The 12960-nt window shown below is 40.1% G+C and overlaps 2 protein-coding genes across 2 annotated transcripts in view; one reads left to right on the top strand and one right to left on the bottom strand.

The window, feature by feature from the left end:
* The window catches only part of ELP4 (elongator acetyltransferase complex subunit 4), a 101013-nt gene extending 95283 nt beyond the window's left edge, over positions 1–5730 (bottom strand). The window contains exons 1-2 of the mRNA XM_057379989.1: positions 5559–5730; positions 261–296 (exon numbers count right to left, since the gene is read on the bottom strand). Coding sequence (XP_057235972.1) covers positions 261–296; positions 5559–5712 — 190 coding nt within the window. The 5' untranslated portion in view covers positions 5713–5730. The remainder of the gene's footprint in view (positions 1–260; positions 297–5558) is intronic.
* Positions 5731–5810: 80 nt separating this feature from the next.
* Positions 5811–12960, top strand: part of IMMP1L (inner mitochondrial membrane peptidase subunit 1) — a 22121-nt gene continuing 14971 nt past the window's right edge. The window contains exons 1-2 of the mRNA XM_057379993.1: positions 5811–5867; positions 12749–12881. Of these exons, the coding sequence (XP_057235976.1) occupies positions 12777–12881 (105 nt within the window). The 5' untranslated portion in view covers positions 5811–5867; positions 12749–12776. The remainder of the gene's footprint in view (positions 5868–12748; positions 12882–12960) is intronic.

Genomic DNA, 12960 nt, shown 5'->3' with positions numbered 1-12960 from the left:
GATGTCCTGCTTTCAAACAGAATTCTCTGGTATTCTTTGTAGGTGCTCAAGCCTGTCTAAAATTAAGGTTTTGATTAATCTCCAGTAATTCCTGAAATAGACAGTAGTCTGAAGTCTACACAAAGTTAAGGCACTTGAGACTTATACTTTTTTAAAGTCTGGCTTCAAAAAACAGTGAAAAGAGAGGCTATTTAATGAACACAATAAAGAGTGAAATGCTTCAGAATATKCCTGTAAGTATCTATATATTCCATACTAACCAATAAGAAGAAGGGTTCCAACRGCTACGCCTCCACCTGGAAACAAAACAAAATGAAGAATAAAGTAAGACTACATTTTAATAYTATGTTAGAGAACAATTAACTTTTCTTAGTTTGTAAGTCAAAGAAAGGTGATAACGGGGAATTTAAAAATATAAAAGTGAACAACATTTTAATTACCTTTGCAATACTTACTACAATTCTCTATTATGAAATAATTATATATTGCATGTAATTATATACTGCACATTACAATTACTTTCACAATATACTGTACTATCATCATTGTGGTAAAAAGATCCTGCAGAGCTCTATGCAACCACGCTCAAGAACTACACTGGTGATGCATGGTCTGAGCCAGCAGATTTTTACTGGGATGACTCAAGTGAGTAAACAATCTCCAAATTAAATTCATATTAATCACTATCAAGTGATACTCTTTTGTACCAAGGATGCAAGCAAAGTGAAATGCTAAGAGGGTAGCAAATTCTCACCCAAGCCTTTGAGGCAAAATCCTGACTGCAGTGCTTTTTATCTTAGTGCTGAAAACAGATATGGCAACAAGACAGATAGGATTTCAGCCAATGAAACCTGGACTGACAGATCACAACCATCACAAGTACACTAYGAAAAAACATACACTACTGAAGACATTAAAGTCTTTTATAACAGGTCTTGGACATAACAACAGCTCTATGAATTCCTTTACAAAGACAGTGAAAGTAGAACTCTTATTTAATGAAAGAGTAAACTGGTTTAAAATGGGAATTCCAAGAATAACAATAGTGGAATAACCTGAAAWCAAACTATTTTGTTTAACAATTACATAAGACTGTGACAAGAAAGATAAAAGTCCCTGGAAGTGTTCAGATGGCCCCATCCATCCAACTGCAGGATGTTGTCTGCAATGTCACACTGATTTAAAAGCAAGTTAGGAGCAAACTGAATTCCATCAGCACAGAACCCAAAGCTCCAGAAGTCAATTCAGATGGCCTTCAGTGAACAGGATCTTTTATTTCATAAATTTATAAGAGCTCATTAAACTTCACAAGAAATTGATTCTAATGGGAGTTGGACCAAGTTCTTTAGCTCTGCTTGTGGGACTATGAATGTCTGTAGCACCTGTAATGTTGAGATATAACCACAGGGAAGAAAAAAAAGCAAATTGTTCTCCCATAGGCCAAAAAGTGTTAATATTGTTGCATAATAGCACCTGAATTAAAACCAAAACAGGACCACTTCACCATCATGCCATGATGCAGCACAGCTTGAGCAGTACATGGCAGTGGAAGTGTTTAGTCAGCTACTAATTTCATAGTTACAGAGATACAGATGTTTCAAGCCACATTCATGAGTCAAGATATACAAATGCTTCAATATTTACAGCAAGCTTATCAGGTAATCAAACATTTCCTAGATATTAACAAAAAAAAAACAAACCCCAACCATACATGCTGTTTATCAGAAASTTAGAATCACTCGTGAAATCTCCCCATGTTCTAAGCCAATGATTTTTGTTTGTTCCTATTTATTTGTTCAGATAAATGCAAATGAACCCAAAAGATGTACTACAGGGGAAGGAAAAAAAAAAGACCAAAATCTGAAATCATACTCATGTTTGATTAAAAATATACTTCCAATATTCACTGCATTAAATTAAATGAAAAAGACAGAACACACAGGTTGCTAACAAAAGCAGTTTAAAATTAGCACATGCTCTATCTATACAGTCCACAGTAAAGAAAAGCTCCAGATGYTGAGATTTTAGCAAATCCTAGGTTGACACAGAAAATAGAACTAAAGCAGCCATAAGTAATGTATTACCTTCAGGCAATAAGGACTTAAAAAACCTTGGTTATAAAAAAAAAAAGTTCACTTGTAGTCATGACAGAAATAGTGTCTCTKCTGCTTGCACAAGAGAGAATTTGTCTGTCAAACAGTGCAGCCAAAATTCTCTCAAGCTGTAATTTCAGATCATCAATGGTACTGTTTCTACAAGCCAGAGCTGTAACATATGTGCACACAGCCTGGTTGCTAAAGGCAAACTCAGGTCAGAGCATTGTCTTTACACTATCAGATGTRGTGAACGGTTTGAAAAAGTGTCTTCTATTAGAGGCAATGCAAAACTATTACAGTTACCATGGTTACATATTCATATTACAATGAGCAACAATACCAGTAAATTCAACAAAAGACAACAGGAAAAAATAGCAGGAATGCTGATGGAATCAAAAGGAAGAGGCAAAATCTTTAACTTTCCCAAGAAAGMTGCTGTGAACTTATTATTCTTTCTAATTTTGCTATTTTAATTTTTCTTGTCCAGTCTCTAAAGCAGTAGCATATATAAACATCTAAGCAAGACTTGAAACTTTCCACTTTGCTATTTACAACAAAGAGATTTAAGATCTTATGGACAGAAGGACAACAAACTTTGTAAGTTGAGAAGCTCCTGATTGTTTTCAAAGCATATCCCTGACCTTTTTTCAAGCAGCTTGAAACAAAACATTCAATACCAAGCGTGTGATGGTTATATTACACTACAGAGAACTGCTTTGGCACAAATCAGGCATATATGGTCCATAAACCTTGAAATTAAGCTTGGATATAAAGMCTGGAAGTGCAGAGAGCCCTAATGGTATCACAGCATTTSAAATCCAGCACTTACCTACCACTTYCCTTCCAAAAGAAATGCATTTCTTTAGAGCCACCAACAACAATATAATCATCAGCCAGCAGCTGGAAGGTGAAAGAAACTCCTCATATTCTCTGCCTTTTCCTCTCTTGAGACATTCCTTATTAGACCTGGGTGTGATAACACCATGCTTTCCCTCACTCATAACTGTACCTTCATGACTGGCAAATAATGCTGTATTTGAGTTACAGGTTCTGAACAAGGCAAAYTTCAATTCAAACCCAAAGCAAGAGAGCTAAAGGACTGCCTGGTGACTGTTAAAAAATACGTCCATAAAAATACCAGATGAAAAGTTCATAGCAACTTCCACTGGGAATTTATACAAAACCCCAGGATTGTCCTCAGCTCCTGGTGACAACAAAAATTAAATATTTTTACAGTCCATTATTTAACTCCTAATGGGCAAGATGAAAGAAAAGCACCAGCATTCTTTCAGAAACATATAAGACAGGATTCTGCAACACATTTATGAAGCATTTCCACACATACAAAACAGACACAAGTCAGCACTTGTACAGTCACCAGATAAGTGGGATGCAGCATCAGAGGCTCAGTCAGATGCTAAAGGATGTTCCCCTTCACTCAGCATTCACTACACTTCTGGAACACAACACCCTGATGACTTTGAGGCCCTCAGTTCAAGAAAGAATAAACTGAAGCGAGTCCAGGGAAAGGAACTAAAATAGGRCAAATGATTCAAGAGATGTGGCTGAAGGATTTGGGTTTGTTCAGCCCTGGAGAAGAGAGCAAGCCCTAAAGGCCATGGGATGATACCCAAGGGAAGCCACTGAGCAGACACTGGAGCTCTTTGCTGAGGTGCACAGTGCCAGGACAACAAAAAACAAAAGGGAGCTGAAACATGAAAGGTGCCCTGTGAATATTCAAGAAAAAAGAAAATTCCCTACAAAAACCATTAAGCAATGGACCGGGTTATCCCGARAAGCTGCAAAAATCTCTGCCATTGCAGATTTCCAAGAGCAACCAACTCTGAATTCAGTGCTGAGGCTTTAAGGCTGCAGAGAATAAATTCTCGAGGTCCCTCCTCAGTCTCCAAAATCAGTGAGTCTGTACAGGTTCACCTAGCAGGAGATTTGTTCCAACTGGCATCAATTATTACAGTCAGCATGCTTAGCATGAGTCTTTCCTGGCCRACCCACTCAGCCTCCAAAAATCAGTGATTTAAGAGGGTGACCTAAGGTTTAACACAGGAATGTAGAGTTATCCAGTTTTTCAGACATGCTACAAATCCAAAAAAAATCTAAAAGTATTTTCTAATGTTGCTGTTCCAAGGGGCAAGGATCTCCCTTGATGTTCAAGTATAAATATTAGTAAGCTCAGGAAATTACTACRTATTTAAAAGAAAAGGAAAATGTAGAAGAGATCCTGGGTTTATTGAAAGCGTCCTCAGTTTCCATAACAAACCTTTAATTATGTTAGCAAGTGCCTAGAATTTTAGGAGACTGCCACCATGGGAGCTGTCTACATCTTCTGAGCCATGCTGTGCAAAATCCACTGTTTATAAAAGGGAATAKGAACTGGAATACTCAATGCAAATCTTTTATTCATGCAATTAAAAGGCTTCATAAATGACACTCAATGAAATATTTCTCTCTCAAGGAAGAGCTTATGATCTTAATCCCTGATGAAAGTGCAGACACACACACAAAATGATACACAGGCTGAGAAAAAGTCCTTTATACAATGGATACAACTTTTATATTATCATTATTCATATAAAATATTCTTAGAAAGAGAAGTGATATATTCCTATATTCTGTGTACTCCAAGGTTGAATGAACAAAGCTAAAATCAGGCCATTCTCACCYAAAAGTCCCATGCATGTGCATTAAAGATGCACTGCAACTGTGTGAAGAGTTAAAGGATGGCACAGCTCTAATGCATCCARATAAACCATGCAAAYCAGCAAAATTAATTAGCTCCCAATSCAAGTGAAAGTGCCAGTTCATGCCAAAGGTAACAGAGCAATAATCACAACAGGTCAGTCCACGGCACCACCTCGCACCCTGACACTGACAGCAGGAAACGGCAGATCCACAGACGGCAAAAAGAACATCACATCAGTGCAACTTTTCTGAGCGAGGCATTTGAATGATGCAGCTGAAAAGACGCACCGAGAATGCAAAGACATTGCGACAACTGCCCCACGGCAGAACCCGAGCTACACATCACTCCACGCGTCAACCCAGCACACATGGTTTTCCAAACCCAAACCCTTCCAGCCCGCCCTGTGACAGTGTGAAACAAGCCAGCAATGTGCTGCTAAGTCAATTTACGGAGTAGGTCTGCAATTAGTCTCCAGAAAAAAGGCTCTGAGCGAAGGTGCGATGTCAGTGCACGGCACACGGCGATCCGCTCACCGCCAGCTCAAAGCGGGAACACATCCTGCCTTGCCCCGTCCTCCTTCCCCCTCCCGCCTTTCCCCCAATCCCAGGGGCTGCGGGGAGGAAGGAAAAGCCTGCGGGAGCTTACGGGGAATAAACAACCGCGGGGTTACGGGGGGTGAAGCGCAGGCAGAGCCCGGCAAAGGGGAGGACAACCGGGCGGAGAAGGGGGCAGCACCGGGTCCCAGTCCCGCTCCCACCAACCTAGCACACAGTCCAGSGAGGGCAGCCCGCTGGAGAGCAGCAGCTGCCCGTGTCGCACCGAGGGCCGAGTGCCYGGCACGGCGGGGAGGCGAGAGCCGGTGCCGGGCCTGCGCTGGAAGCTGGTGCAGCCCCGCGCCTCACCGGCCGCCGCCATGTCAGCGCCGGGCAGCGACACCGGCCGGGGGCGGGGCCGGGATCAGCCAATAGGAGAGCGGCTTGTATAACAGCCGACCAATGGGAGCKCGCGTTGTTGGCATGTGCCGGGCCGGAGGGCGGGGAAGGGCTGAGGTTCCCGGCAGCGAGCGGGAGGTGAGAGCGGGGTCGGTGCTGAGGGATGGGCCGGGACACCGGAGAACCGGAGCTTTGTCTGGGGCTGAGGGCCCGGCAGCGGGCATGGATGGGTCCCGGGAGGCGCGGGAGKGCGGTGCCTCCATGTCCCGCGTGTGTCTGTGGTGTCTGTAGGGCCGGGGTGCGGCGGGCTGTGAGCGGACAGGGTCGCTGCACSGGTGCCCTCAGACCCTTCCAAAAGAGCCCGGAAGGATAAAATACTCAAATACATATTATTATTAGGTGGATAAGTCCTACTCTTCMTGCTCTACAGATGGAATGGAAATGYARAGAAACTAAAGAATGTGGAGATGGTTTCCARTGGTCAGGAAGTTTTCTTGTCAGCTGAGCTGTGGCAATGGACAGTGGTCCTGCTCAGCGTGTTGGAGAATGGAGAGTTTTAAACATTTGTGTCTTTATGGGGCGGTCTTAAACTATGGAATAATCCAACTTTCCTTCCTGGCAGCTCACATGTTTGTCATGTAGACCTGGTGAAATGGGGATGTCAGTTTTAACTGCAAGTCCTAACTGTGCCAAGAAGARCTCAACCTCTTTATGTTCCTCTTGTAAACTTGCTGGTCCAATTCAGCTACTTGTCTATGCAAAATGCAGATTCTGAGATGGATTTAGAGGATTTGGGATGAAAATTCCCTAAGGGGATACAATGGTGAGTGATAGAGCAATCAGAACATTTGGGGAAAGATTACACTTGGAATTTTATCTGCAAGTACATTTGACATTTCTCTTCAAAAGCTGAAGCACACAGATTTGGGGGAAACCCTGGTGTCCCCCAAAGAGCATCCCTTGWAGTGTGCTTTGGATATTTGTGGTTGATAAGGGGAAGCACAAGTGTCATGGCCTCACCATTTACCACCAGGTGGATTGCTTTTGTAAACTCGTAGGAGCTCAACACCAGCAGCACCGTGTGTGTGATCAATGTTTCTCAACAACACGGTGTTACCGATGTGTTTTATTGCCTTTGCTTGCAAATCAATGGTTTTGTTAGGTTTTAATGGTGCCTTGTAAAAATTCAGTGAATGCTCTTGTCTGTGACAATGAACAGAACGCTAATTTTGGAATAAAACACCAATCCGTGTGTCTGCCCGACCRGTTTTCAGTGATATTTATGTGGGATAGAGAACTAGAAAAGCACATCCTAGTGGCAGTTTTAATTCATAATCGTATTAGTGTTTGCTGTTACATCGCCGGGCTGYTTCGCTCATCACTTTTGGAATGTGRTGGTATTAGACTGTACTGATTAAAGTTTTATAGTCACCAAATCAGATTAGCTCCYGAGTCACCTGACTAGGTCGGGTTTGCAGTCATATGACCCAGTGCCCTGCTGAGCTCCAGCTGGGAGCTGAAACAAGGTAGTTTGCTTTTGAGATGTTCTTAAGTATCTAACAGCATGGGTCGTGGATTATGGCTGCAAAGAAGATGGCTTCATTTTCCTGATCTTTGAACTAGCTAGAATGGGATAAGTTTGAAAGTGCAGGATCTTCAGGCCATGAGCCAACAACTGGAAAGAATGCTTAATCCTGGAAGCTCTGACACCAAAAGACCTGCTTTTTTTTCCTATGAAAAAGCTTAAAGACTGCTTATTCAGTCGGTCTGTGACAAGCGAAAGAATTAGTTGGAGTGTTTAAGACTTGCCAGTTGTATGATATTATATAAAACGTGATATTATCTTACTCAGCCTCTGGATGTTACCTAAATGCATCCTTGTGGGTATCCTGAGCAACAGGGAAAAAATTTAAACCTGTGTCTAGTGGAAATAGCTCTTTTAAAGTAGGAGCAAATTAGGAGTTAAAGTAGCGCGTGCTGAAGACAGGAAATTATTTTAAAAGTTATTTAATGTTTCTGTAGTTACAGAATTGTACAATATAATATTACTGAAACCTGCTGAATGGTAATCTTGAAAGTGAATTGAGAGTTTAATGTAGTGTCTTAATGGTGTATTTAATAGAGATTATTTTCCTTGTGTTTATCATGCATCCTGGTGAGACCCACAAAGATGGAACCTCAGGTTTCCAGTGGCCAATGATGTTTTCTGGTTATTGTCTTCTATAGATATTCCAGACAGGAATGCTAGCTTGATTGTTCAGCTACCACCAATGTGGAAGTAACTTCAGATAGTGTWGTGTCCTTTAACAAGCAGGAATTTCCCCTTTTATGGCCCACCTTGGATTTATGAAGCACTCAGTCTGTAGCGTGACAGAGATGCAGGAGAGCAGTGGCTGAGTGTGGCTGTGTTGGGAGGAGCTGGGTAGCACTGGGAGCAGGGATGCAGTTCCTGACCCGGGTCAGGGTGATGCTGRTTCTGCCTTTCCCAGGCAGTGATCWTGGTCAGAGCCTTCACAAAACAGCACAACCCTCAGGTGTTGCTCAGGACAAGATCCTGCAGAGCCATCCCTGCATTCATATGGATTTTCACAGCACTCTGGCCATGCACAGAGTAGCGTGTGAACCTGCGTGTGCAGTGTAAATAATTCTGTCAAGCTGTCTAACTTTACCTGGGCTGAGCACAGGTCATGAAATAATATGACCAGAATGGTAAAATAATTAGGTCACTGAGAGGCAGATGAGGGGGAGATAATATTAGTGGAGTTACACAGTGATTGCTTCTGTTTTTCTGTTCTACAAGTACTTGTATCCTGTTTGAAATTGGTATTTGGGGTGGGTGTCTGTGGTACAATAAGCCATACAGCCCCTGCCTGGTGTTGTRTTTGGTAGCAGTGACGGTGCAGTTTGTGGTGCTGGAGTGTGCTCAAGTGCTCTGCACCTCAGCACAGAATCATTTGCTAAATTGGAGAAAGGCACCTCGGCTTATTTGATTCACTAAGTAGTCAGTTTTCACATTTCTTATTGTGTCAGCCGTATCTTTTACTTTAAACCATCAAATTAAATAATAGCTTCTGCTTGCTTTCTATTTTAGTTCATGCATTTAAAACCTGCAACTCAGATAAAAAGATAGTTTCAGAWTAAATCCAGTATATTATTTATGAGGGGAGCAACACATTAGCATGGAGTTCACAATAGATCATATCGCTTTTATTCCATCTTACAAGCTTAGCAGCACAAACAGAATAATCAACATATTATTTGGCTGTCATCTGCTGAACAGAAACCAGAGATCACAAGGAGGTTTTCCCTAGCTGCAGTGATGGCCTTTTTGTTCCAAGCCCCCATCTGGGAGGGCCATGGTGTGTTATCATATGGAACGCGGGGTTTGCTGTAATCTGCTTAGCTGCACTGCAGTTTGAATCTTTATTCCATGTTTGTGTAATTTATAATTTTAATGAGACCATGGCTCTTGTGGGCTTTGAAATATATTAAAAGCTCTTTTGTGCATATGCTTTTGTTCTTGCTTAATAGGCTCAGTGTATTTAAAACTGATGAATTTTTATTCATGGATTTGGATGTCTGGGGATTAASTTAGACTGAATATCATTGCACTCATCTATTGATGTTTGGAACTTTTTTATGCTTCTATCTCTTAAGTGGAGAAGACCTTACAGAACTTGTGTTTTACACATAAAWCAGCTCAGAAATAACTGATAAAATATTTTTGAGCAATGAGACAAAATATTGATTACTGTTTAWTTTTACTGCATAAACTTTCATGAAATACAATTTTGCTCTGAAAAAAGCACTCAAATCAATATATGTGTATTTATAACTTTRTAACTAAAAAGCAATTTGGGAAAGCAGTCAACATTTTTGCAGAATAGTAACAATGATAAGCACTTGATTTGCAATTTTCCTCAGTTCACTAACTTGAAAATGTAAATATTGAGCACACTCTTGTGTGACTGTTGCCTTTCCCCYGTTTTTTTAACTTGTGGGAGACAAACTGGCAGTGCCTGGTACAGAGAATGTGTAAAAAAAGTGGTCTCTTCCAGAATATCACCAAGCTTTTTTCAGATTTGCCAGACCAATTCCAGTGTTCCTTCTAGAGYAGTGCAACAGCTGGAAATACAAAGTAAATTCTGTCTGATCCCCACCACAGAAAGACCTTTTAAAAATTGTTCCTTTTTTTGCTCAGAGTGTTACTAGAATATTTAAAGCATTTTGTTTATTGTGTATCTAATACAGGAAGAATCCCAGTAAACAAGATAGACATCCTTTGCTCTTCTAGCACATGTAACATCAATTTCATGCAGAAGTTTTAAAATGATAGTTTAATATAAAGAACAGCTCAAACATGAATATTTAAATCGTTTAGTAAGCATGCAGTTTTTTCTTTGGTTTGGGGTTTTGAGGTTTTTTTTAAGTAATCTCGGAGTAATTCTGGGAAAGAGATGGAAAAAGTTATGGGATTGTCTTTTGTAGAGAATGGTGTSTGTTCAGAAGTGGAGAATGTTAGGAGAAGAGTTTCTGTTATGGAAGGAAAACCTGATAATCTCTCATTAAATATTCAGTTAAATTCTAGAATTGGGAAGCATTATGTAGAGCAAATGTGGCCTGAAGTTTTTTTATGAAAATGAAAAATCTAGTATCAAGTCCAGTGATTTTTTTTTTTTAGTCATCCTTTCAGTGCCTACAACTTTTAATTTTCCTATATTAAAAAATTTGGCACCATATGTTAAACTGTCTTACACAATGCCATTGGTTTTCTGGAAATGATAAATCTGCTCATAGATTTCCTAATTTTATTATGTACACAGTTAATTGTAATCTAAGATTACAGCAAACAAGATRTTAATTTCTAGACAACCCATGTACATTTTCCTCAAAGTGTGAGTGTTACAGAAGCAAAGAGTACAAAGAGAATAGCATTTGTGCTATCCTCACAGGAGCTGTCAATAAAAGATGTAATAGGGGATTTAGGAATCTGGAAATGGCCAACTAATTTATGTGAATCTATTTTATTTCAGCTAGAAAGCCCAAGCTCTGTTTCGTCTGCACTGCATATTGCAGAGCACAGGCTGTCTATAGAAAACCAGGCGGCTGCATATGGATAGTCCCTTGATATCATTCACTTGCTGTGTAATCTTATTATGCAAAGTTCTAATCTTCACCTAGAATGAATGCCTCTGGGTCAGAATATAGTCATATCAGGGTTTTTGAGGTCATGTTTTGTGATCCTTAGCTTATTCTTCTAAGTAGAGCTGGGATTTAAAGAGTATTCCCCAGACACTAGCAGAGATAGACAGCAAAACCTGCTGCCTTTTTGGAAGACAAGACCAACATGAGGTCCCTGGTAGGATTAAACTTGATTTGTAGCTGTAGGATTTTTTAACAGATGTATTATTGGACAGGGAATAGGGGGCCACCAGCACAGCAAAATTGGATCACGATTGGCATTCTCAGGGAGTCCGCTGGCTGCTAAAACAGCAGCTGCATGTGGATTTGACTTCTTTCAGGTGAAGCGACTTCCAGTCATTTGGAAAGGATGGGATGAAAAGGAACCTTGGTGATAATTTTGATGTCTGCAAGATTTAGTACCAATGTAATGGGATTATCGGTAACACCTTCACTGCAGAAAAAGCCACCTGGCGCTATAACTGGCAGCAACTGAGAACTAATCCTTTCCCATCTCTTGGATGTCATTCATGAGGCTCAAAGTGATTTCTACCCTGCTAGCTGTGATTAATTTTATAAACAAACAAACAAAAAAAAAATCAAGTGATGAAAGCAGAGGCTATRGAAGGAAGAGGGAACAGAAGATAATAGTAATTACATTTTGCATTTTATATGCTGTGGGGGATAAACTATACAGTTCTTGTGAAATAACCAAATTGTGTTGTCTATGATAAATATGGATCTGTGACCTTTTTTAACCAATTTCAGTATAAATTTTTCAGCTGCCTCCTGTTTGATGGTAGGTGGCACCTGGAAGTAATTACAGCAGGTTTTAGGCCATTAGTTCTGTGATAAGGATGTTTATACAACAGAGCCATTAAGTTTTCAAGGGGCCTGTGACTTAAATAATTTGTTTTATTGTCCATAATGGTCTTGTGCTCGATCTGGTGGAGTTGCCTGCTGATGGTGCTTTGTCTTAAAATTGTGTGATGGGGAAAACTGTTCAGCTGTTTACTTTTTTGTGATCAACAATATGACATTATTTTAAAAATTTTCTGATATGAAGTTCTCAGAGGAAGCAATTCTGTTTTAATGATGCTTAAGATTATTTCTCTTGTGGCTTTGTTTTTTTTTTTTAAATAACCTAGTTTGTTCCGGTGTTTTCTTTTGCTACAACCACTTATTAACTAGAAGTTCTTACTTAAAACTACSTGGAAACTTTCAGGATTGTATTTATTTTGTGGAATGAATATTAGATAYCTAAAGATGAACCTTAATATTTAAAACATCCTCCCATTCTCAGGAGTTACCTTGTCAGGGTCAGACTGTATAATCCATGTATATAGGTGCCTTCATTTAAAATTAACTATCATAAAAATTGYGGGGAGGGAACATTTAAATTAGATYAGYATTGCAGGAATTGGATCTCCTAATCAGAGTTGGACTCGAATATTTGGGGAAGAGTGTCAGAAAATGTTTAATGTGCTGCAGAACTTATGCCACTCTACTCCAGCTGAGAACAAAAAGACCTGATGCCTTGTTTCTATATGCARGTGTTTTGGAAATGGATGTGCCATCAAAGGAAACCTCCAGAACTCCTTTCTGGAGTTATCCTAATTTATTCTAGTGTATTTGATGTGGTTTTGTGGAAAGGCATGTGGTAAATAAAAACCTTCTTGATGGCATTTGAGTTTAAACAAAATCCACCTCATCAGATATATCTGATGATTTGTTGGTTTCATTATACCGTAGGGTTTTTTTAATGTTGTCCCTCTGTTAGATACAAAATGTTGGATTGTTTGTTATCAAATGAGTGATACTCTTCTGTTTTACTGCAGAACCAGCTGAACAACACACCACTGTAGGATGCTTCGCCATGTCCTAGGAAAAACCTTCCGATTTCTGGGGTACACTGTGCAGTATGGCTGCATAGCACACTGTGCCTTCGAGTACCTGGGAGGAATTGTTGTGGTAACTCTTCATTTTCGTGACATTTTAAAGAAGATAAAACTGTTATACTGCAATTGTCACATGGGATGATGCCATATAA

The sequence above is a fragment of the Malurus melanocephalus genome, unplaced genomic scaffold, assembly GCF_030028575.1.
Source record: "Malurus melanocephalus ecotype Western Australia unplaced genomic scaffold, MMel_1.1 scaffold_429, whole genome shotgun sequence".
Taxonomy (NCBI): Eukaryota; Metazoa; Chordata; class Aves; order Passeriformes; family Maluridae; genus Malurus; species Malurus melanocephalus.
This window is presented reverse-complemented; position numbering and strand designations above follow the sequence as displayed.